At 36.7% G+C, this 25,197-nt stretch overlaps 1 protein-coding gene across 1 annotated transcript in view; it reads right to left on the minus strand.

Moving 5' to 3' along the window:
• LOC138757941 (diacylglycerol kinase theta) overlaps positions 1–25,197 on the minus strand; it is a 161,129-nt gene that overhangs the window by 110,135 nt on the left and 25,797 nt on the right. The window contains exons 3-6 of the mRNA XM_069926125.1: positions 23,544–23,646; positions 17,171–17,256; positions 15,412–15,537; positions 1,614–1,767 (exon numbers count right to left, since the gene is read on the minus strand). Coding sequence (XP_069782226.1) covers positions 1,614–1,767; positions 15,412–15,537; positions 17,171–17,256; positions 23,544–23,646 — 469 coding nt within the window. The remainder of the gene's footprint in view (positions 1–1,613; positions 1,768–15,411; positions 15,538–17,170; positions 17,257–23,543; positions 23,647–25,197) is intronic.

Raw genomic sequence — 25,197 nt, forward strand, 5'->3', positions numbered from 1 at the left:
TTTTAGTAACATTTTGTTAGCATTCCAAATTATTTCTATACCTGAATTATTGTCCTTTTTAATGTCTTGCACACAATCTCTTAGTATCTCAGCTGTTTTTCTCTCTTAGCAGATGCTACCTGGTCTGTGAGTATATTTTATATTTCTGGATTTAATGCTACAATATCAACATTAGCATTGAGAAAGAAAAATCTTGATTACAAGAAAGTATGAGAGGTTGCCACAAAAGAAACAAATCAAATTCAATTCAGGACTTTACATCAGTGTTACTGAGGAGAATGGCATGGTCAATGATGGAGAGCATAATGTGGAGAACGGTCATGTGTTAGGGTACGACACAAATGTGCTGGAGCTCAGCAGCTCATGCAGCATCTACATGAGGAGAGCGTAGCCAATTTTCGGGCTTTAGCCCTTCATCAAGGTAGGTGGTTGAATAAAAAGGTGGGGGGGGCGCATGCAAGGGAGGAGTATTGATGTATAGTGGGATCTGAAGGTCCAGGACAATAGCTCATGGACACTGGCCATCCAAGTAGATAGAGTGGTAAAGAAGGTTTATAGTATGCTTGGCTTCATTGGACATGACCTGAGTATAAAAGGGGGTAATGTTGCAACAGAAAATTTCAGTTAGGTCACACTTGGAATACGGTGTGCGATTCTTGTTTCTCCATTACAGGAGGTTTTGTACTCTTTCCAGTGTCCATAAGAGCCTTACCTGAATGTTGAAGGTTTAGAGGGAACAAGTTATGGTGACAGGTTGGACAAACTGGTTTTCTCTGGAGTGTAGGAAGTTGAGGGGCAACCTGACAGAAGCATATAAAATAATGAGTGGCATTAATGGAATGGGCAGTCAGAATCTTTCCCCAGACAAAATGTCACACACTCATGTTGAAGGTGAGAGGGGTGGATGTTCAGAGGAGATGTGAGATGATATGTGCCTGAAACAGGCTCCAGGAGTTGTGGTGGAAGCAGATACAATAGCAGCATTTAAGAGACTTGGGAAATGGGAACATGAAGGGGGTGGAGGAATATCTATAAGGTGAAAACAACAGAATTTTAGTTTGATTTGGACATCAGGATCATCACAGACACATGGGCCAAAGGGCCTGTTCCTGTGCTGTACTATTCTTTGAATCAGTCTCCTTTTATAAGTCTTATATTATAACTTCTAAAGTTCAATCTTCTTAAAATCCAAATTTCAGCACTTAAAAATAATTTTGGCCATAAAGCAACCAGTGTTAAATTATTGAACAGTCATATTTTACAATTAAAAAACAAGATGCTGGAGGGACCCAGTGGGTCTGGCAGTATCGATGAAGAGAAATGCTCAGTCAGTGTTTCATGTCTGGACCTTTCATCAATACTTTAGTCTCGATAAAGGGTTGCAACCTGAAATGTTGACTGAGCATTTCTCTCCTCGGATGCTACCTGTCATGCTACACATTATTTGCTCAAGATTCCAGCATCTGCAGTTTTCATGTTTCTCCAGACATTTTGTACAGCTTTGAAATCCTTGCCTTCTAGTCATTTGTATCACATGGTAATATAATCAGGTAATATATCTGATCATCCAAATTCAGAAATAACAAGAATTCATTTCACACTCCCCTACTTACTCTGCTCTGTCTGTGAACCTTCTGATAACCGAAAACAGTGGAACCTGCTGAAATTGCATGCAGCCACACGTACACAATTTGGAGGCAGTATCATATTTTGTAATCTTCCAAAATTACATTCTGGTGTGAGGCCACTATAGCAATCAGCATGAACCTAAGCAGAAAGAATGATGACACCTTTATTATTTAACACTTCATAGATAATAAATTTTCAGGCTAAGTTTAAAAGCATAAAAAAATTAAGTCAATTGTTAAAGATGTAATTGCTGCATGTTTGTAGAGGAGTGACTGGATTAATCCAAGTCAGTGTGGATTTACCAAAGGGAAATAGCATGGGATAAATCTTAGAGATTTTTTTGAGGATGGAACCAGTGGAATGGGCAACAGGGAATCAGTTGATATTGTCATGAACTAACAACCCTCTTAATTTTGTTAGGGACTAGAGAGACTTTGTTAGTACTAACAAAGGAACACAGCAATTGAAAATTCTCCAGATAATGGTAAATTCAAAATAATAGTTTTTATTAAACTATAATAACATGACTTTTCTTACTTATCACTAACTTAAACTCTAAATTTAACCCCACTAAGCGCAAGTATAGGAGAGTGAGTGTGTGCGCGCGTGTACAAGTGTTAAAGTCCCAAACCCTAAAAAGTCGATTTTTAAAACTTCAGCATCATTTCTTAGTCTTGTTTGAAGGTCTTAAATTTTCAGATCACAAATAATTGTAAAACACTTTGAAACATCATATATTCAGGCCTCTTTAAACTCACAATTCTTTCGACGAGTTGCCCTTCAGTGAGCTGACTTATTTAAACGCCACTTAGGTTGTATCTCCTGTGAATAGGATAATACAAGTCCTGTCTTTCCAGGAGGTCAAGTTTTTCTTCTTCTTCAGTTTTCTTCTTAAGATTCATGGAGTTTTCTTCCACGACAAGGCTGCACTCTTCATTTTCAAAAAAGCAATCAGAACACGGGCTTTCAGTTTGAAATCCACATTTTCTGTATTCCCCTTTTATTCTGGTCACTGTCTTTCACAAGGTTCCAATTCTTGTGTGTGTCTCACAGGGTCTTAGCCTTGTGAAACTGATTCAAAATGTCTGAATTTTATAATATATTTCTCCATATCTCTCATCTTAAATGGTATGTGACATCATTTCATACTGTCTTTTCACATTGATGTGCTAAAAGCATTCAAGTCCACTTATGCCTCCATGATGTCTGCTCACGAGGGAAAAAAAGTGCTTCTGAAATAACACCCATTGTTTTCAGTATCTCAAAAACCATCATAAATCCTTTCATCTCTTTTGCTTCAACTGCAATCAATATCCGTTCTGTCTCTTCAAATTGGCTTCTGTGGTCAATGGTGTTTAAAATGCTAATCTATTTCTTGATGCTGAAGCCAGCTAACAGCTGCAAAGAACAATGTGTGTCTGTAAAATGTGAATGAGCCCTGTCTACCCAAAACTAACTTTTACAAAAGTTTCTATACATATATGAAATATAGTTTTAAAATTAGACTAAAACTTTCATCACAATGTGGTGTATTTGAAGATTCAAAAGGCTTTTGATAATAGATTGGTGTGCAAAATTAGAGAACACAGTATAGGATGTAATGTATTGACATAGATTTAAAAAAAACCTGGTTGGCAGGCAAGAAGCAAAGAGCGTAATAAATGGGACCTTTTCAGTTTGGCAGTCTGCTACTAGTTTGGTTCCCCAAGTTGCGTGCTGGGACTCCAGTTATTTATAATATTTATTAATGACTTGGATGAAGGGATTAAATGTATTCTCTCGAAGTCTTAAAATAACTGTACATTGGATCAGTGTGAGCTGTGAGGAAGAATCCAAGAGGCTGCAGGGTGACTTGGACAGATTGAGGAAGCAGATGCAGTATAACATAAATAAATTTGAGATTATCCACTAGGTAGCAATAATAAGAAGGCAGATGATTGTCTGAATGGTGAGAAATGAGGACTATGGGAGGTGTAACGAGATCTGGGTGTTATTGAAGATTCGGAGGCAGGTCTGCCTTGATTTATTCCAGGATTTTTCAACAAATGAAGGAGAAATTTTATGTCCCAAATAATACCTTTTTTTGCTATTATCAAGTTAGGGCTTTCTTGGTTGATAAGTTAGGTCATGATTTAATATTACCTAGGCAGAATGAATTAGAAATATTGGTCAGTAAAGGTGGTATAAATAAGTTTATTTCAGAGATGTATAGATTACTTCAAAAATTTGCTCCCAAGTTAGAAATTCATAAATCAAGTTTAAGATGGGAGGTTGATTTAAATAGACGAATAGATGAAAGTGATTGGAAACAATTATGTAAAGAAAGTATGATGAAAATTATTAATGTTAGATATAGATCAGTTCAATATAATTTTTTACATCAATTATATTTATCTCCTGAAAAATTAAATAAGTTCAATTTAAATTTGTCTGATTTATGTTTTAGATGTGGTCAGGAGGTTGGTTCCTTATTTCATTCTACTTGGGAGTGTTCTAGGGTAAAGTCTTTCTGGTTACGGGTAGAAATATTTAGAGAAAATGGTAAAAGTTAAACTCCCACAGGATCCTATGTTCTTTTTGTTGGGTAACATTAAAATTGTTAGTATTAAATTATGATTAACTATGTATCGAGTTGAATTTTTACGACTGGTTTTAGCTGTTTCTAGGAAATGCATTGTCATTACTTGGAAATCAGATATGAATTTAGGGATGGAGAAGTGGCATGCTGAATTACATTCATGCATTCGACTTAAGAAAATAACTTATAATTTACATAATAAATATCATTTTTTTTTTAAAGTTTGGAGCCCATATTTACAACATCTTGGTTTGAAGATGTAAGAGACTCTTGAGGGCCCATCCCACTGGTAACCCTTAACTCCATTATTATATGTATTGAATTAATATTTTTTATTGATATTCTCCTTTTTTTCTTTTTATATTAGTTAGGATTAGTGGGTAGGGGTGGGAGGGTTTTCTCTTTTTTATACACATGTATTTTCTTTATGTATACTTTTATTCAATATGTATGTATGAATGTGGTTTTAAAATTATTTTTAAAATGTTAAAAAAAGATTGGGAGGTAGGTACACGGGCAATGAAGAAAGCAAACAGCATGTGAGAGATAGAAGCAGGAAGGTCTTACTGCAGTTGTATAGGCCCTTGGTGAGGAAATGTCTCATCCTTTGTTCCTCTAAAAAAAAGCGCTAGCTCTGTCAACTTTGCTTCACAAGACATGTTCTTCAATCCAGTCACATGCTGGAAAATCTTCTCTTCATCTTCTCGAAGCATCTATATCCTTCCAGTACTGAGGCAACCAGAACTGAACAGAATATAGAATGGAAGAGTGGTTCAACCAAAGTTTTATAGAGCTGCAACATTACCTCACAGCTCTTGAACTCAGTGCTTGACTCATGAAGACCAGCACACCATATGCCTTCTAAACCACCTATCAACCTTGAGGAGTTGGCATTGACAGTGGCTACTCTAACAGCACAGTCAAGATCAGATCCAAATCGATACTCAAATTTGAGATGACACCACTGTCATTGGATTAGTAGAAGAAAATGATGAATCAGATTACAGGATGGAGATCGAGAATTGGTTGGGGGGAATGCCACATGATAACATGGGGCTAAACTTAACTTCTCTATTCTCTCTGAAAAAGCTTTACAAACAGTCAAAAAGGCTGAGTTAGTTGAAAGAAAATAGAAAGGAAAGTTATTGGAAGGCCTACAGAATAATACAGAATGCCATCTAAGAAAGATAAAATGACTATTACTTTTCAAGAACTTGAACAAGAAAAAGAAGTTGATAAAGAAGAGGCCTACCTTGAAGAAAGATCCTGGAGCTGTTCAGAGGGTAGGTGCCCATGAGGATAAGCCTGGAGCAGGGGAAACCTTGGACATCACTGTACAAGGTCTCCCCTGACAATGGTCGCCTGCCACGAGTGAAGAAGTGACTCTGAGTATGTGCGACTCCTCGCACATGTGCAAAGCACAGAAAAAAATGGAGGCAATTTTAAAAAAGGCTCAAGAAGTCTCCAGCTCGAGCAATCAAGAAGAGGAGCAGGAAGAAGAAATGTATGTTGAACAGAGAGTTATGACCAAAAGACAGAAGAAAATAAGAGTCTTATATATCCACAACAGAAATGAAGAAATATATGGATACTTTCCAGCAATCTTTGCTACAGTTAACAATGGAAGTTAAAATTGCAATGAGAGTATAACTGAAAATAATGCTGTCGCAAATGGACAAAAAATTTGAAGTGATGGAATAAAAAAATTAAAGGTAATGAATTTGAAATCCAAAATGTTAAAAAACAAATGAAGCAAGTTTAAGATGAAGCGGCCGCAACAAAAGATCAATTAACTAAAAAAATTGATGTTAGAAAATTTCAGCAGAAGAAATAAAATAAAAATTGTTGGACTTCAAGAAGGCAATGAAGGACAAGATATGAAGAGATTTTTACAATGTTGGATTCCACAAACTTTGGGGGTAATTAAATTTCAAGGGGATATTGAGATTGAAAGAGCTCATCCAGAATTATGACCTAAACCACAGTCAGATCAAAAGCCACATTCGATACTGGTCACTACTTCGTTATGGAGAAGATCTTGGAGCTGGCTGCGAAGCAAGCGAAGGAGAGACAATCACCATTGATTTATAATGATAATAAGATTTTCTTTTATTCTGATATAAACTTTGATTTATTGAAAAAAAGAAAAGAATTTAATGCTGTTAAAAATGTGCTGTGGAGAAAAGGCTACACTTTTATTTTAAGGTATCCAGCAGTGTTGAAATTTTTTGTTCCAAAGGGCAAAAACAGTTTTATTATGGAACCCAATGAAGTGAAAGTGTTTCAAGATTCGCTGCCTGAGAAAATGAGACGAGAACTGAGAGATGTCTGAAGAGAGAGAGGGAGCAGAAAGATTGCAGTTGAGTGTATATATGAAATGATACAAGTTTTGAAGGAGAGAGAATATTAGGGAGGAAAGATTTTACCCGCTAGATCTATGAAAAAATTGAATTTGTAATTGTGAGATTAAAAAGATTAGAAGCATAAGAGAGAGTACAATATGAGCCTGGCCTCAAGGGAATCTAGTGAATGGGAGTGGTTTTTGATCACAACTCCTACAGATCAGGGGTGTTAACAATGTATGCCTTGGAGGGGGGGGGGGGGGAAGGAGTAGGGTTTCTATCTTTTTCTTTGTTTCTTTTCTTTCTTTCTCTTTAATACACCATCATGAAATATTTAGTTAGCATTTTGAATATAAGAGGAATGGAGGTGGAAAGTTGGACAGCATTAGATTTTATGCAAGATTAGATGGCAGATAAACTGAATTTTATTAGTATTAATATCCATGGGATTCAGAATGAAATAAAAGTGGAAGAAATGTTTGGTTTATATGGAAAAAAATTAAAACAGACATAGCTTTTTTTTTTTACAGGAAATGTATTTGACACAAAAGGAACATGAAAAACTTAAAAGAGATTGGGTAGGGACATTTTCCAAATGTCATTAGATATGGGGATAGTGCGGGAGGATTGGCGCATTGCGCATGTGGTTCCGTTATTTAAAAAGGGTTCAAGGAGGAAGCCTGGCAACTATCGGCCTGTAAGTTTGACGTTTGTGGTAGGTAAATTAATGGAGAAAATTCTTAGAGATAGTACTTATAAACATCTGGATAGACAGGGTCTGATCAGGAGCACTCAACATGGATTTGTGGGAGGAAGGTCATGTTTGACCAATCTGATTGAATTTTTTGAAGAGGTGACTAGGAATGTGAATGAGGGTAGCGCAGTGAATGTTGTCTATGTGGACTTCAGTAAGGCCTTCAATAAGGTACCACATGGAAGGTTAGTTAGGAAGGGCCAGTCTTTAGGTATAAATTTTGAGATAGTCAAATGGATTGAACATTGGCTGAAAGGGAGAGACCAGAGAGTGGAAGTGGATAATTGTCTGTCAGGTTGGAGGCCGGTGACCAGTGGTGTGCCTCAAGGATCTGTATTGGGCCCATTGTTGTTCGTTATATACATTAATGATCTAGATGATGGGGTGGTAAATTGGATTAGTAAATATGCAGACGATACTAAGATAGGTGGAATAGTGGATAATGAAGAAGGTTTTCAAGGATTGCAGAGGGATTTGGGCTGCTTAGAAAAGTGGGCTGAAAATTGGCAGATGGAATTTAATGCTGATAAGTGTGAGGTGCTTCATTTTGGTAAGAAGAATCAGAACAGGACATACGTGGTAAATGGGAGAGCATTGATGAATACAGAAGAGCAGAAAGATTTAGGAGTAATGGTACATCGTTCCCTGAAGGTAAAAACTCACGTGAATAGGGTGGTGAAGAAGGCTTTTAGTATGCTGGCCTTTATCAATCATTGCATGGAATATAAGAGTTGGGAGGTGATGTTGAGACTGTATAAGACGTTGGTGCGGCCTAATTTGGAGTTCTGTGTGCAGTTCTGGTCGCCTAATTATAGGAAGGATATAAACAGAGTGGAGAGAGTGCAGAGAAGGTTTACCAGAATGTTACCTGGGTTTAAGCATCTAGAGTATAGGGAGAGATTGGACAGATTAGGTCTTTATTCTTTGGAGCGTAGAAGGTTGAGAGGGGATTTGATAGAAGTATTTAAGATTATGAAAGGGATAGACAGAGTGGATGTGGATAGACTATTTCCGTTAAGAGGAGGAAAGATTAAAACAAGAGGACATGAGTTAAGAATTAAAGGGCAGAGGTTTAGAGGTAACATGAGGGGGAACTTCTTTACTCAGAGAGTGGTAGACGTGTGGAATGAGCTTCCGGGAGAAATAGTGGCGGCGGAGTCAATTGTATTATTTAAGAAAAGTTGGACAGGTATATGGATGAGAAGAAGATGGAGGGTTATGGGCATTGTGCAGGGAGGTGGGACTAGAGAGGGGTGTTTGGTTCGGTGCGGACTAGAAGGGCCTAATGGCCTGTTTCCGTGCTGTAAATTGTTATGTTATGTTATGTTAGTAATAGCATCATCTTTTAATTCTAAGGCTAGAGGCACAGCAATATTAATTAATAAAAATTTACCAGTTAAAGTATCAGATACTAGTATAGATGTAGCGTGAAGATACATTATGGTAAATTGCCAGATCTATTCGGAACATTGGACCTTAATGAATGTATATGCGCCAAATGTAGATGATGGCAAATTTATGCAAGATGTTATTATGAATTTATCAAATGCCAAGGGGAAAGTTACATTGGGAGGAGATTTAAATTTTTTTTTAGACCCTAAATTAGATAGATCGGGAGAGTGGTGAAAAATAAGGTAATAGATTTAATGAAAGTTATGGATTTAGTGGATATTTGGAGAAAAATCCATCCAAATGAAAGACATTATGCCTTTTATTCTTATTGATTTCAAACATACTTATGGATTGATAGGTTTTTAATTTCTACACAATTTCAATATAGAGTACGAAGAGTGGAATATCAAGTGCAGGTCCTATCAGATCATTCACCTTTAATTTTGTCTATTTCATTGGAAGAAGAAAAAAAGGTAGGTTATAGATGGAGGTTAAATACAACTTTGTTAAAGAAAAGGGAATTTTGTGATTAAATGAGGAAACAGATTAAAAAAATAGACAGTAATAAAGATTCAGTTGCAAGTGTTTATATTATGAGACTCTATGAAGGCATATTTGAGAGGTCAAATAATAAGTTATATTTCAAAAATTAAGAAAGAACATATGAAAGAAGTAATTCAATTAGACAAAGAGATAATGATATTGGAGAAGGAAATTCAAGTACATAAAGATGAGGAGAAGAGAAAATTGCTAGAGTTGAAGAAATTAAGACTCAATACTGTCCAAACTTATAGTGGAGAGTGACATAATGAGATCACTACAATAATATTTTGAGTTGGGTGAAAGGGCTCAAAGTTTCAGCAAGGCAATTAAAAATGGAAGAAATCTCTAGAACAATCATCAGGTCAAATAACATAAAACACAGGAAATAAATGATAATTTAAAAGAATTTTATGCAAAACTTTATCATTCAGAATCTATGAAAGATAATAACAAAATAAGAGATTATTTGAGACAAATTAAATTGCCAGTGTTAAAGGAGGATGAAAAGATTGAGAATTTTTCAGAAATAGAGGTCCATGAGACCCTAATTTCACTACAGAATAATAAAGCACCAGTTGAAGATGGTTTCTCACCAGAATTTTATAAAGAGTTTAAGGAGTTATTAATGTCTATATTAATGAAGGTATTAGATTAAATGAAAGAGGTTCATGATTTACCAGAATCCATTAAAACGGCATTAATAACTGTAATTCAGAAGGGAAAGATTTTTTACAACCTTCCTCATATAGACCTATATCATTATTGAATACAGACTATAAAATTGTATCATAATTGTTAGGCAATAGATTAGTTGAATTTTTGCCAAAATTAATGAATTTATATCAAACTGTTTTCATTAAAAATAGAACAGCAGCAGATAATATAGTTAAATTTTTAAGTTTGATAAATACAGCTCAAAATAGGAAGACTCCCGCTGTAGTGGTAGCATTAGATGCAGAAAAAACATTTGATTGACTGGAATGGGATTTTTTATTTGAAACACTTAATGCTTTTGGGATTCCAAATACTTTTATAATTTGGATAATATAATCAACCAAAGGCAAAAGTGATTATGAATAAACAAATATCACAACCTTTTTTGCTAGAAAGATCTTCTAGATAAGATTGTCCATTATCACCCTTTTTATTTGCATTAGCGATTGAGCCATTGGCAGAAGTAATTAGAATTGACAATGAAATTAAAGGATTTGAAGTAGGTAATAATAAGCATAAAATTAGTTTATTTGCTGATGATGTTATAGTATATTTAACGAGATCAGAAATATATTTAAATAAGTTGAATGAGAGATTAAAAGAATATGGGCTAGTATCAGGTTATAAAGTTAACATTGATAAAACTGAAGTGATGCCTATGTGGATATGGAGTACTCTCAATGTAACAGACTGACGAAATTTACATGGCAAATTGAAGCAATTAAATACTTAGGAATTAAAATTAGTAGAAATATAAATAATTTATTTAAGTTAAATTATCTGCCGTTGTTAAAAAAAATTGGGAGAGGATTTGAAAAGATGGAAAGATTTACCAATAACATTAATAGGACAAGTGAATTGTATTAAAATGAATATTTTTCCAAGAGTGCAATATTTATTTCAATCGTTATCCATTCATGTACCAGAATCCTTTTTTCAAAGTTTGATTAAAATAATATGCGAGTTTCTTTGGAAAGGCAAGATGTCAAGAATAGGTTTAGAACAATTAATGCGGAAATTTGATCAGGGTGGACTTAGACTGCCAAATTTTAAGAATTATTTTAAAGCAGCTCAATTGAAATTTTTGTCTTTCAGTTATCAATGGGGTGAAAAACCAGCTTGGGTTCAAATAGAAATGAATAAAATTGGTGAAACTATTCCAGAGTAAATTCTGTATAAATTGAATAGTGAGTCTAAAGAACTAAATAGTGAACTAAAGATCTGTCAGTATTAAAATATACATTAAAATATGGGACAGAATTCATTTTGAGAGAGGAATTAAAAATTATTAATCACCAAAAACATTGTTGAAATAAAATCAACTTCTTCCTTTTACTTTGAATAATTCTTTATTTGACAATTGGTTTAGTAAAGGTTACAGAGGATAAAAGATTGCTTCTTAGGATCTTTTTTTCTGACCTTTGATCAACTAAAATATAAATAATAATAATAATAATACAATTTTTGTATATTATCAATTAAAAATTTATTTAAAAAAGCAATTGTGAGCAGATTTGAGACTCCCTAAACAGTCAATTTGAAGAAATAATAACAGATACACTTATTGTTAAGTGATTTATTACTGACATATATTCTTTGGCTTGGCTTCGCGGACGAAGATTTATGGAGGGGGTAAAAGTCCACGTCAGCTGCAGGCTCGTTTGTGGCTGACAAGTCCGATGCGGGACAGGCAGACACGGTTGCAGCGGCTGCAGGGGAAAATTGGTTGGTTGGGGTTGGGTGTTGGGTTTTTCCTCCTTTGCCTTTTGTCAGTGAGGTGGGCTCTGCGGTCTTCTTCAAAGGAGGTTGCTGCCCGCCAAACTGTGAGGCGCCAAGATGCACGGTTTGAGGTGATATCAGCCCACTGGCGGTGGTCAATGTGGCAGGCACCAAGAGATTTCTTTAGGCAGTCCTTGTACCTTTTCTTTGGTGCACCTCTGTCATGGTGGCCAGTGGAGAGCTCGCCATATAACACGATCTTGGGAAGGCGATGGTCCTCCATTCTGGAGACGTGACCCATCCAGCGCAGCTGGATCTTCAGCAGCATGGACTCGATGCTGTCGACCTCTGCCATGATGCTGAACCAAGCCATGAAAGACCCCAACAATGAAGACACTGTTTACATCCGGTACCGCACGGATGGCAGTCTCTTCAATCTGAGGCGCCTGCAAGCTCACACCAAGACACAAGAGAAACTTGTCCGTGAACTACTCTTTGCAGACGATGCCGCTTTAGTTGCCCATTCAGAGCCAGCTCTTCAGCGCTTGACGTCCTGCTTTGCGGAAACTGCCAAAATGTTTGACCTGGAAGTCAGCCTGAAGAAAACTGAGGTCCTCCATCAGCCAGCTCCCCACCATGACTACCAGCCCCCCCACATCTCCATCGGGCACACAAAACTCAAAACGGTCAACCAGCTTACCTATCTCGGCTGCACCATTTCATCAGATGCAAGGATCGACAATGAGATAGACAACAGACTCGCCAAGGCAAATAGCGCCTTTGGAAGACTACACAAAAGAGTCTGGAAAAACAACCAACTGAAAAACCTCACAAGATAAGCGTATACTGACATATATAAAATTACAAGAAACCACAAAGAAAAAAAATTGATATAGATCAAAAATGCAATGGGATAAAGATTTAAATATAGAAATTCAAGAGGAGATTTGGTCTAAATTATGTCAAGTGTTACGAATATAGTAAATGTTAGATATCAAGTGGTTGAATATAATTTTCTTCATCAATTATATTATACTCCATATAAGTTAAATGGACTTAATTCTAATTAAGTGTTTTTGATGTATGAAGGAAATAGGGGCTTTTTTGCATTCAGTATGGTCTTGTGAAAAAGTGGAAAGGTTTTGAAATGAAGTAAGTCTATTATTAGGGCAAATTATGAAGATAAAGATACAAAAGGACCCAAGAATATTTTTACTTGGAGATATATATGAAAAGAATACAAAATTGAAATTGGATAAATACCAAGAAAAACTTTTAAGTATTGCTGTAGCAACTGCAAAGAAATGCATAGCGGTATCATGGAAAGATGGTAAGGAAGTCCTATTAAGTAGACGGTATGATGAGATGCAAAATTGTATAACTTTAGAAAAAATTACATATAGTTTAAGGAATCGAGTTGAAAATTTTTATAGTATTTGGAAACCATATATGGCTTTTATGAATAATTTTCCATCCACCTCTTCTACCTTATCCACTCTTAATTAGAAATCACATTAATATTCAATGATTGTATATGCTAATATTGTTGTATATAAAACAGTAGGTGTTTTCTTATTTCCTTTCTTTCTTTTTCTTACTTTTGGGAGGGGGGGGTTGGGGAGAAAAATTACAAAAATACTTTTTTTGAATCATTGGACATGGATATTTGATTAATGTTTTATTCATTTTTTTAAATGATACAAATAAATAAAAGAACTGGTTGGGTAGTGCTAAAATGACAATCTTGCTCGCAATGTCACTAAGACCTAGGAGCATATTGTTGATTTTAAGAAAGAGAGGGCAATAGAATATTTGCTTTTCTGCACTGATGGGAAGGAAGTGGAGAAAGTCAAGACAATTCAAGTTCCTGGGAGTCCAAATATCAGATGTTTCCTGGAGCCAGCCAGCACATCAAGACATTTTGGTTGGTTGCAAGACAGCCTGATTGGGGATTCAAGTGCCCAGGAGCACAGAAGGATAACAAACATAATAAAGTCCACAACAGGATGTGATCTCCCATCCATTGCAGACATCTATGTGAGGTGCAGATAAAGAAGGCAACCAACTTCATTAAGGACCCCCATCATCCTGGTCACAATCTCTTCTCACTCCTGCCAACCTGAAAACCAGCACCTTGAGGTTTAAGAACAGTTTCTCTCCAATTGTAATAAGACTCTTGCACTTCCCATTGGCACATCAATTTTGGACTGTCTGCACCACTGCAAGTCACTTTTTTTGCATTAGTATTACTATGAATACAGTAAAATCCCCATTATCCAGAATTCAATCAATCTGAAACTCAAACAACCAGCCAAAAAAATCTAGGAAATAAATAAGTACGACTGGGCGGATTGACCCCTTAGGGGAGCGCTGAGACTTTGTTGGACATGTGCAGGTTTGCCCCACTGAACTTGCAATGCCCCTCAATGCGCATACATTCCTTTCACTGTCCTCACTTGTGTGGAGGTGAGTTGGGTTGTCAGCGCAAGAAAGGTGTACTGAAGGCCTGACCAGGACACTTGCATGGAGGCGAGTCGGGTTGCCTTGGTGAAGATGGGTGCAAACATTCAGCCAGTGGAGCGCCCAGTCGTGCCCTGACCCCAAGCAGCTTTTTAAATAAAGTTGCATTAGAATGAAATGGCAGCGAGCAGCATTGGCTGGCTCTTCATCGTTCATTCTAATGCAACTTTATTCAAAAAGCTGCTTGGGGTCAGGGCACAACTGGGCGCTCCACTGGCTGAATGTTTACACCCATCTTCACCAAGGCAACCCGTCTCGCCTCCATGCAAGTGTCCAGTGTCTTCTGGTCCTTGCCCAGTAAGAGTCTTTATTTTTATTAGCATTATGTATATTAGTAAGGTTTTTCTGTAAACTTGGTGGAGGGATAGGTTAATAATGACGGTGGTACAGTTGCTATAATGGTTAGCGCAACGCTGTTGCAGCGCCAGCATCTGGGGTTCAAATTTAAATTTTGTAAGACACAGGAATTACTTGATTCAAGTGAACTTTACATAATTAAAGACAATACTGTTTTTTTTTTCAAATTACTTTACATTTTGCACTGTCACTTGTCTTTTAAGAAGTCTATTCTTAATGCAGGTGTAGTAATTAGGCACTGGAAGAGTAAATCTCGGTCAACCAGAAAATTCACATTTCCGACATCCATAATCCATGTTCATGCTGGATAATGGGGATTTTTACTGTATTTATTGTCTCTTTTAATTTAATTCAATTAGTTTATTTTTTTTTAATTTAGACATACAGCACGCATCAGGATCTCTGGGCCCATGAGCCCGTGCTGCTCAAAAACTGTACACCTAATTGACCTACACCCCTGTACATTTTGAAGGGTGGGATGAAACAGAAGCATCCAGGAGAAACCCACGCAGACACGGGGAGAACAAACAAACTTCTTACAGACAGCGTGGGATTAGAACCTCGGTCCTAGTTGCTGGTGTTGTAACAGCGTTGCGCTAACCACTTCACTTACTGTGCCATGCTATCATAGGTTTTCTTTACGAGTATCTGTTCAGCTGCAGTAAGAAAGAATTTTGGGCAATAAACTTAATGCCTCACCAAGGCGCAACCTATTTTCAGCATATGTTGGAAATAAAGGAAATACTTTCAAGTAAACCTATACGGTCAGCATGACCACACCAAGGGCTGTAAGTACCAAGGATTTATCATTATTTTACAGCAATTAATACCAAGCATCACCCCTTATCAAACTGTTTACTTACTGTTACCCCACACCATTCACATCGAATGCCAGATAACACTTCTGAGGACCCACATGACTTCTTACACACATCACAGCGTGCACTGGGAGAGAGATTCCCTTCTCTCCAATGGTGGTGATATGATTCCTGGGGGGAGGGGGAAGGGAGGAGGGAGAATGAAATAAATAAATAAATTGACTTTAATCTTACACTTTGAAAGATATATTTAATTTTTTAAAATATAGACATACAGCACAGTAACAGGCCCTTTCGGCCCACTAGTTCACAATGCCAAAATACCCCAATTAACCTATAACATGTGTACATTTTGAAGGGTGAGAGGAAACCAGAGCACCCAGCGGAAACCCACACAGACATGGGGAGAACGTACAAACTCCTCACAGACAGTGCCAGATTTGAACCTGAGTCGCTGGTGCTGTAATAATGTTGTGCTTTCCGTTATGCTACCGTGCTGCCCTCTTCTCTCACTGCAAATTCATATTAAATTTCTCAACCAGGTAACTGATTTTTTTAATATAAGATATGAACTTCAATTGCAATACCTGTTCAGAGTTAACTTGGAAGTATTTTTAATGAATGAGCAATATCAAAAGCCTAATCATTCCTCAAATACAATTATCTGACACAAAAAAATCTTTAAAGCCCTCATGAACACTTTGAGAAATCAGGTCAAGGTAGCCAGTACATCAAAATCTTCAGCTGCCTTTTTTCAGCTTGATGACATTTTTTTTGCAATATTTCTACTTAAAGTATAAGATTTATTTGATGAGATTATTTCCTGTAAACAGGTTTAAAAATAAACAATTAATTTACCAGACGACCACAAGGCACTGAAAACAAATATATTGTAGTACAAGACAGCAGAACATAAGGTGGATTTTAAACCAAGAAATGTGATGGTTTAGGTCACTCAATGTTATAAAATTAGAAATTTAACACTAACCCCAACCAGTCAAATCTTACACTCTCTCAATCTTGCCAATCAGCTCTCTCACTTCCAATCCTGCCAATATTTTCTTACCTCCCCACCCATGCCCAGTCAAAACACTTCCCATCTTCCCTCTCACTCTTTCATCCCTTCTTCTGGTTCACCTCAGTGCAATCCACTTCCCTGCTGTTCCTGTCATCCTCCCAATAATGAAAGCTCAAACTGAGGGAGGGAACACAGTGAAAGGGAGGTTGGGAGGGGGAAGGGACCACAGCGAAAGGTCATAGAACATGGACTAATGCAACAGAGGAATATGCCCTTTGGCCCATGATGTCTACACCAAATGTGATGACCAATTTAAACTAAAACTTTGTTTTTTGCATTTGACACATATCCATCTATTCCCTGCATATACTTGCATAGGACTCATAACTGCTCACAATGCATCAAATGTGGTCTGACTAACTCCTCAAAGTCTTTATAACATCCTTGCTTTTATTTTCAAAAAAAAATGTGAACATTGCTTTTTCCTTCCTGGTTATCAACTCAACAGACATGTTAAAACTTCAGGGAACCCTGCAAGAGAACTCCCCAGTCCCTTTGAATCTTTGATTTCTGAATTCTGTCTCCATTTAGAAAATAGTCTAAGCCTTTATTCCTTCTGGCAAAGTGCATGGCATGAATCTTTACACTTCCCAACACTGTTCCATCAATGACTGCTGTTATCCTATCCTGCCACTTATCTACAGGTATAAAAAAACAAGAATTCTCTGCTTTTGATATCAATAAAATAAATCCATGGGAATGTCAATTGCCAATTCGCTCACTCACCCGATCATGATGCCCATCTTGATGACACAGTCGACAGTCACTACAGGCAAAAGGACTACAATCAACATGGACATGTAGTTCACACACTGTCAATTCAGAAAGAGAACATTTCATGAATTAGCCAATCACATATAAAAGAAATACAACATTCTATCATCAGATGTGATATCGCACCCTCCCTCTCAATTTCAACGATGTCACAAATGGATTTTCCATCTTACATCAATTCAGTTTTAAATATCATCTGCATTTCAGCTATTATCTTTGATTTTTTTTTCCCCCAGAGATTCAAAATTGTTGGAATTTCTAAAATTGCAGACCAATTCTAATTTACACTGGAAAAGGTTTGGAAATGTCCTGGATAAGTTTATAGTTAGAATAAGGTTATACGGGTAATTTCAAGAGCCTAAGTATTGCTGGATAAAAACTGATTTTGAACATCGAGGTGCTGGACTTCAGGATTCTGTACCTTCTGACTGAAGACAGCAGCAAGAAAAAGCCGTGACCAGGGTGATGGGGATCATTTATGATATTGGCTGCTTTTCTTGCAGAATAGAGGAAGGGCTAATTTCGATCAGATTAGGAAGGAATTAGGGAGAATAAATTAGGAACAGATGTTCTCAAAGAAGTGAACAGCAGAAATTTGAAGAATTTTAGGGAGCACTTACGTGGGGTAGGGTTTTTCCCACTGAGACAGGGAAAAGATGATCAAATTTCCTTTTATTGATACTTTATTTTATTGATACTTTATAATACATACCACCGCCAGTGGGCTGATAACGCCTCAAACCGTGCATCTTGGCGCCTCACAGTTTGGCGGGCAGCAGCCTCCTTTGAAGAAGACCGCAGAGCCCACCTCACTGACAAAAGGCAAAGGAGGAAAAACCCAACACCCAACCCCAACCAACCAATTTTCCCTTGCAACCGCTGCAATCGTGTCTGCCTGTCCCGCATCGGACTGGTCAGCCACAAACGAGCCTGCAGCTGACGTGGACTTTTTACCCCCTCCATAAATCTTCGTCCGCGAAGCCAAGCCAAAGAAAAATAATACATAAAATGTAATATACTTAATATAGGGTAAAGGAACCATGGTCGACAAAAGAGGTGGGATAGCTGGTCAAGAAAAAAGTAAAGAGCATACATAAGGTTTAGGAAGCAAAGTCAGGAAGGGTTCATAAGAATTACAAGGTAGCCAGGAAGGAACTTAAGAAAGGACTTAGGAGAGCTAGAAGGGTCATGAGAAGGCCTTAGCAAGTACAATTAAGGAACCCCATTTTGTACCCCATGTATGTGAAGAACAGAAGGATGACTAGAGTGGGGTTAGGACTGATTATCAAAAAAGGGGGAACAGATGCCTGGAGGCAGAAGAAGTAGGAGAATTCCTAAATGAATATTTTGATTCAGGGAGAAGGATCTTAATAAATATGAGGACAGGGTAGTGTGCTGGAGCATGTCAAGGTTAAGAAAGAAGAAGTGCTGGATCTTCTTAAAAATATTTGGATAGTTCAGTCCCCAGGACCAGATGCGATATATTCCAGGTTATTGGAATGATCCTTGCATCCTTTCCCTGGCTGCAGGAGAGGTACCAGGGGAACTGAGAATGACAAATGTAGTCCCCTTATTTAAGGTGAGAGGGAAAATCCAGGAAATTATAGACCAGTGAGTCTTAAGTAGTGGAGGGCAAACTATTGGAATGGACTCTTAGAAACATTTACGAGCATTGAGAGAAGAATAGACTTCTCGGGTAGGCAGCCTGGCTTTGAGAAGAGCAGGTCGTCCTGCACAAGCTTGTGTTTTTTGAGGTGATGACAATAAAAATTGATGAAGGTAAGGCAGAGAATGTGCTGTATGTGGATTTTAGAAATGGATCTGACAAGGTCCACTGTGGTAGACTCATTCAGAAAGTTGTTGTTAAGAAATGAAGAATTTTGTGATTTTATATGGAATCAAATACAGATATATTTAGAGACTAATCTTAAATCAGTTGATAATAAATTTGTTATTTGGAATGCGTTAAAAGTTTATTTGAGAGGACAGATAGTAAATTTTTCAGCTAAGGTTAAGAAGTGCTTACAGGAAGTAGATAAATTAGAGAAGGAAATTGTAATTTTGGAAAAAACTTACAGAAAAACTCATCAGAGAAAGAGAGGTTAGAATTATAAAATAAGAAAATGCATTATAACTCAATTCAGACTTATAGGATGGAAAGACTGATTGACAGGACTAAACAAATATATTATGATCTGGGAGAAAGAGCTCCAAGTGTTGGCTTGGCAGTTGAAAGCAGAGCAAACATTGAGGATTATTAATGCTGTTAAAAAATACTCTAGAATTACTTATAAACCACAAGAATATAAATGATTCTTTTAAAGAATACTATACTAAATTGTATTCTTCTGAATCAATAAATAACGAAGTTAAGATTGAGGATGTTTTACATAAGCTTCAATTGGCATCTTTGAACTGTCAAGCGCGAGAAGATTTAGATTCTTCATTTTCATTGAAAGAAGTTATCAAAGCTTTGAATTCTATGCAAAATGGGAAATCCCCTGGAGAAGATGGATTTACATCTGGATTTTAAATTTTTTTAAAAGATTTATTAATGCCTTTATTAATAGAAGTATTAAAACAAGCTAATATAACATGCTCTTTACCTGAATTTTTTTCAAATGCAGTGATAATAGTGATAACAGAAAGATAAAGACTTACTAAAGTCAGAATCTTTTATTAAATGTTGATTACAAAATTGTAGCTAACTTTTTGGCAAATAGAATAAATGAATATTTACCTAAATTGGTCATTCAGATCAATCTGGATTTATTAAGAATAGATATTCAGCTGATAATATAGCAAAACTGATTAGTTTAATATATAGCGCTCAAAAATAAACAAAACCGGTGTTAGTTTTGTCTTTAGATTCAGAAAAGGCTTTTGATAGATTAGAATGGAACTATTTGTTTAAAGTTTTACAAAAGTTTCAATTTGGGTCAACATTCATTAAATGGATTAAGGGTTTATATAGTAGTCCAATGGCTAAAGTGGTTACTAACAAACAACTTTCCTTGTTTTTAAACCCTTTAACAAGGTCGGCAAGGCAAGGTTGTCCTTTATCTTCTCATTGTTTATTTTAGCAATTGAATTATTAGCATAATTGATAAGACAAGAAGCTGAAATTAAAGGAATTACAGTAAATAAAGAGGAATATAAAATTAGTCTTTTTGCAGATGATGTACTAATTTATATAACAGATCCACAGAATTCTTTAGCTGTATTGTATAAAAAGTTGCAAGATTTTGGCATAATATCTGATTATAAAATTAATTGGAATAAAAGTTAAGTTATGCCATTGGTAGAAGGGAATTATGATCGATGTAAAGAGGTTGCTCAATTTAGGTGGACAAGTAATCAGATTAAATATCTAGATATTAGAATTGATAAAAATTTAGAAAAATTATATGTTAAATTATGTTCCATTACTTGAAAAAAAACTAAAAAAAGATTTAAATAGATGGAATGACTTACCTACTATTTTGATGGGGAGAGTGAATTGTATCAAAATGAATATTTTTCCAAGGGTACAGCATCTTTTTCAGTCTATTCCTTGTTTAATATCGCAAAATTTCTTTAAGGATTTAAATTTAGTTATACGAAAATTTTTGTGGAAAGGAAAGATGAATAGGGTATCTTCGGAAAAATTGTCTTGGAAATTTGAATTGGGAGGTTTATAACTTTCCCACTTTCAGAATTACTATAAAGTGGCGCAAATGAAATTTATTAATGCAATGTTTGATGCAATAAAATCTTCTGTTTGGGCTAAAATAGAGCTGGACAAAATTGATAGAAAATCTATGATGGAATTTATTTACAAATGGAATTCAAAATTATTAATTGGTGCAGACCCACCAATTTTAAAGCATTTAATTGAACTATGGAATAAAATTGATCATCAGATAGGTGGGAAAGGGAAGATCTCAATGAAAACACCTTTATATCAGAATAAAGTTTGGAACCAAATGGGAATTAAAAAAATTGAAGATTGCTTTGAAGCAGGGAAATTTTTGTCTTTTAATCATATGAAAGATAAATTTCAAATCCTTTTGAATACCTTTTTTTGTTATTATCAGATTAAAAAATTTTATTAGAAAAATTGGGTCATGATTTAAAATTACTTAGACAATCTTCTTTAGAATTATTACTTACTAAAGACGATTCAAAAAAATTCTGAAATGTATGAGTTGTTACAAAATAAAATGCCCAAACCACATGTTCATAAATCAAGAATGAAATGGGAATCACATTTAGATAGAAAGATTGCTGAAAATGTTTGGAGAAATTTGTGTAAAGATAGTAGGACTAAGGTAATAAATGTACCTTATAGATTAGTGCTATATAATTTTTTATATCAATTTTATTTGACTCTGTATAAATTGAAAAATTTTCAACTTAGTTCTTCAGATTTATGTTTTACATGTGACTAAGAATTAAGTACTTTTTTTCATTCGACATGGATCTGAACTAAGGTTAAAAGTTTTTCGTTGCAAATTAAATTGTTTTTGCAACAGATATTAAAAGTAAATTTACATTTTCATCCAGTGTTGTTTTTATTAGGAGATATTAAGTTGATAGCTTAAAGATTGAAATGGACCATGTACCAAATTGAATTTTTGCGGTTGTCTCTGGCTATTTCTAAAAAGTGTTTAGCTATTACATGGAAATCTGACTTGGTTTTAGGTATGAAAAGATGGCATAATGAAATGAAAGCCTGTATTCCTTTAGAAAAGATTACATATAATTTAAGACATAAATATCTTTTCTTTACTAAAGTTTGGAGCCCTTGCTTGAAAACTATTGGTGTTAGAATTTGATTTCTCGGTCCGCTCCGATAGGTGGTACCATTCCTGTAGCCAAAAAGTTTAAATGTGATTGTAGTAGATGATGCCCTCCTTTTTCTTTCTTTGTAGGTGGGGAAGGGAGGAGGGAGGGTATTATTGGGGTGGCTGGGGAGATTGTGTTTTTTTTTAAAAACATATAAATGACTAATCACATTATGTCTGTATTAATATGTAGTAACTAATGCAATGTTATGTGATTTAAGGCACAAGATCCATGGAATTTTGAGTGCTTGGATATGGAATTAGTTTACCTGCAAAAGGTAGAGGGTAATAGTAGATGGAACTTACCGTAAATATTTGAGTATAATGCAAAAGATTTTGTACCGATATTGGAACTCAAAGTAGGGGTGGGGTTGGGGGGGAAAATCACAATATACATGAGGTTATAATTTTAAAAAAATTTTTTTCTGCCAGGTTTAACAATGTGTTGTCAGCTGCTGATAAATTCTATGCAACTTGAAGATGCAACCATTGAAAGCTGTGGTTAGTATGATGAATAAATAAATCTAGATTTCAATTCACTGACCAAGTCGCGGTGCCGGTCTCCACCCCTCGCCCACCCAAGTCGCGCTGCCGGTCTCCCCCCCTCGCCCACCCAAGTCGCGCTGGCATGTCTCTCCCCCCTCGCCCACCCGAGTCACGCTGCCGGTCTCCCACCTGCCCAACTCATGCTGCCAGTCTCCCGCCCACCCAACTCGTGCTGCCGGTCTCCCACCCGCTCGACTCACGCTGCCAGAGATGCAACGAATTAAAGCTCTGTGGGTAGTATGATGGTTCATTTTGAACCACTCATTATCAGCAGCGCGACTAGGTTGAGGGGGGGTGGTAGACAGCAGCGCAACTCAGGCAGGCAATCGTATTATACACGGGCGTAAAATTTTTCTCCTCAAAAATGTGGGGGGGGGGGTTGCATTATACACGAATATTTACAGTATTCTGCTTGGAGGTCAGTGACTCAAGGTAAATCTGTTCTAGGTATTGTGATCTTTACAATTTTATAAATTACTTGGTTAAGGAATTGGAGGAGTGGGTCAGTAAGGTTACAGAATGATATAAAGTTTGGAGGTGTTTTGGACAGTGTAGAAGGTTGTCATCAGGTACTACAGGATGCAGAGTTAGGCAGAGAAGTGTCAGATGCCATTCAATCCCGAAATGAGTGAAATTATGCGTTTTAGAAGGGTGAGCGTGAAGGTGCAGTACATGGTTAATGGCAGGATTCTTAACAGTGTGGAGGAACAGAGGGATCGTAGCATCCAGGTCCATAGATCCCACAATGTTGCCATACAAGTTGATATGGTGAATAAGAACATGTATTGCGCGCTGGCCTTCATTCGCCAGGGGATTGAGTTTAAGACCTGCGATGTTGCAGCTTGATAAAGACCCTTAGACAAAACCTGGAGTCTTGCATTGAGTTCTGATCACCTCATCAAAAAGAATGGGACCTGCATCAAATATTGTATTGCTTAACATTATTTCCATACCTTCACATCGTATTGCAGGATTTTCCTCCAACTGTCTTCTACAGACTGTGCAAAATTTCTTCTTGTACTGAGCAGGAACTCCAAGGCAGTGTGCCACAGGAACCTGGAACAATGAGATCATTAGTTCTTAATTAAAAGTGAATGTCAGAAAGGATCCTAATCCAAACTTAAACAAGCCATATTGAAATTTGATACCCGAAGATGAGAAAAGATTAGCAAGTAACTTTCAGGCACAAGCTGATAGGTGATAGGTAGCATTGATGTCCCATCACGGTAGGCAAGGATCATGTCTAACCAACAAGTTCCAGGAAGAACATGGAACATTATAGTACAGGCCCATTGAACCACAATCCCAGATATCCTTTAAATTTCTCCCCTCAAAATCTATGCCCTCTGGTTTTAGACTTCCCCATCAGAGGAGGAAGACTCTGACTAGGATTTTAAGGGAGAGATTGATAGGATCTTGATTAGCTAAGGTATAAAAATTATGGAGTAAGCCAAGTAGTGGGGCTGAGTGGGAAAATGGATCAACTTGAATGGTGGGGCAGACTTGATGGGCTGAAATAACCTATTTCTGCTATGGTCTAATGGACTATCTGCCCTATATTTGCTGCTCATAATTTTTTAAACCTCAAAAAGGTAATCTCCCAGCCTTCTACATTCGAGGGAGAACAGCCAGTCAGTCCAGAGATGTCTGGGGAAATAAATTAATACATTTACCATTAAATACAATCATGTCTGATCCCCTTTCCTGCCGAGACTTTTCTAACATCTCTCTTCCTCAACCCCTTGATGCCATTTGTGCCTCCAAATCTCTCCTAGATATCATCAGCGACTTATCCTGCACTGCCTTCTTGGCAGAGAGCTTAGCAGCATGCATTGTGCAAGTAGTAAAGCCACTGCCTTATAGCTCTAGTGACCTGGATTCAATCCTCACCTCTAGTGCTGTCATGTGGAGTTTGCATATTCTTCCTGTAACTGCATAAGTTTCCCTGGGTGCTCTATTTTGCTACCACATCCCAAAGGTATGTAGTTTTGCAATTAAATTAGCCACTGTAAATTGCTTGAGTTTGCCAGTGAGTGATAGAATCCGTGGGACAAGAGTGGTCACGGAAAGTTGAGAATAAAATGAGATTAGAATATAATCTGTGTGAATGACAGACTAATGTTTGATGTGGACTCTGTGTGCTCAGCTGTATGTCTATATATGTTAGTGCCGTTATACAAGGCTTTAGTGAAACAGTGGCTGGAATATTGTCTTCCTAAAAAGGAAGGATAGACCAAATTGCGATAGTACAATAATCTTACCAGATTAGTTCTTGGATTTGTGAACATTACGATGCAAGGATTGGAGCTCTATGACGCTCTCTTGAATTTCAAAAACAAGTGGGGGTCTCATTCAAAGACACTAAATTCTAAGCACATGACTGGTTACATGCTAGGCTGCTGCGCTTTCAGAATGTGGTGTCACTCTCTTCAAATAACTGGTAAGCTATTCAAGACCAGAAATTTTAATGTTCTCAGAAATGCACAACAGAAATGTGAAAGTTGTTTACAAATCACTTCCATGGGGTTCTGGACAGATATGTCCTACTGAGATAGGGAAAAAGATAATTGGATAAAGGGATCATGGTTGACAAGAGAGATGGATCGT

This window comes from Narcine bancroftii, chromosome 3 (genome assembly GCF_036971445.1).
Source record: "Narcine bancroftii isolate sNarBan1 chromosome 3, sNarBan1.hap1, whole genome shotgun sequence".
Lineage (NCBI taxonomy): Eukaryota > Metazoa > Chordata > Chondrichthyes > Torpediniformes > Narcinidae > Narcine > Narcine bancroftii.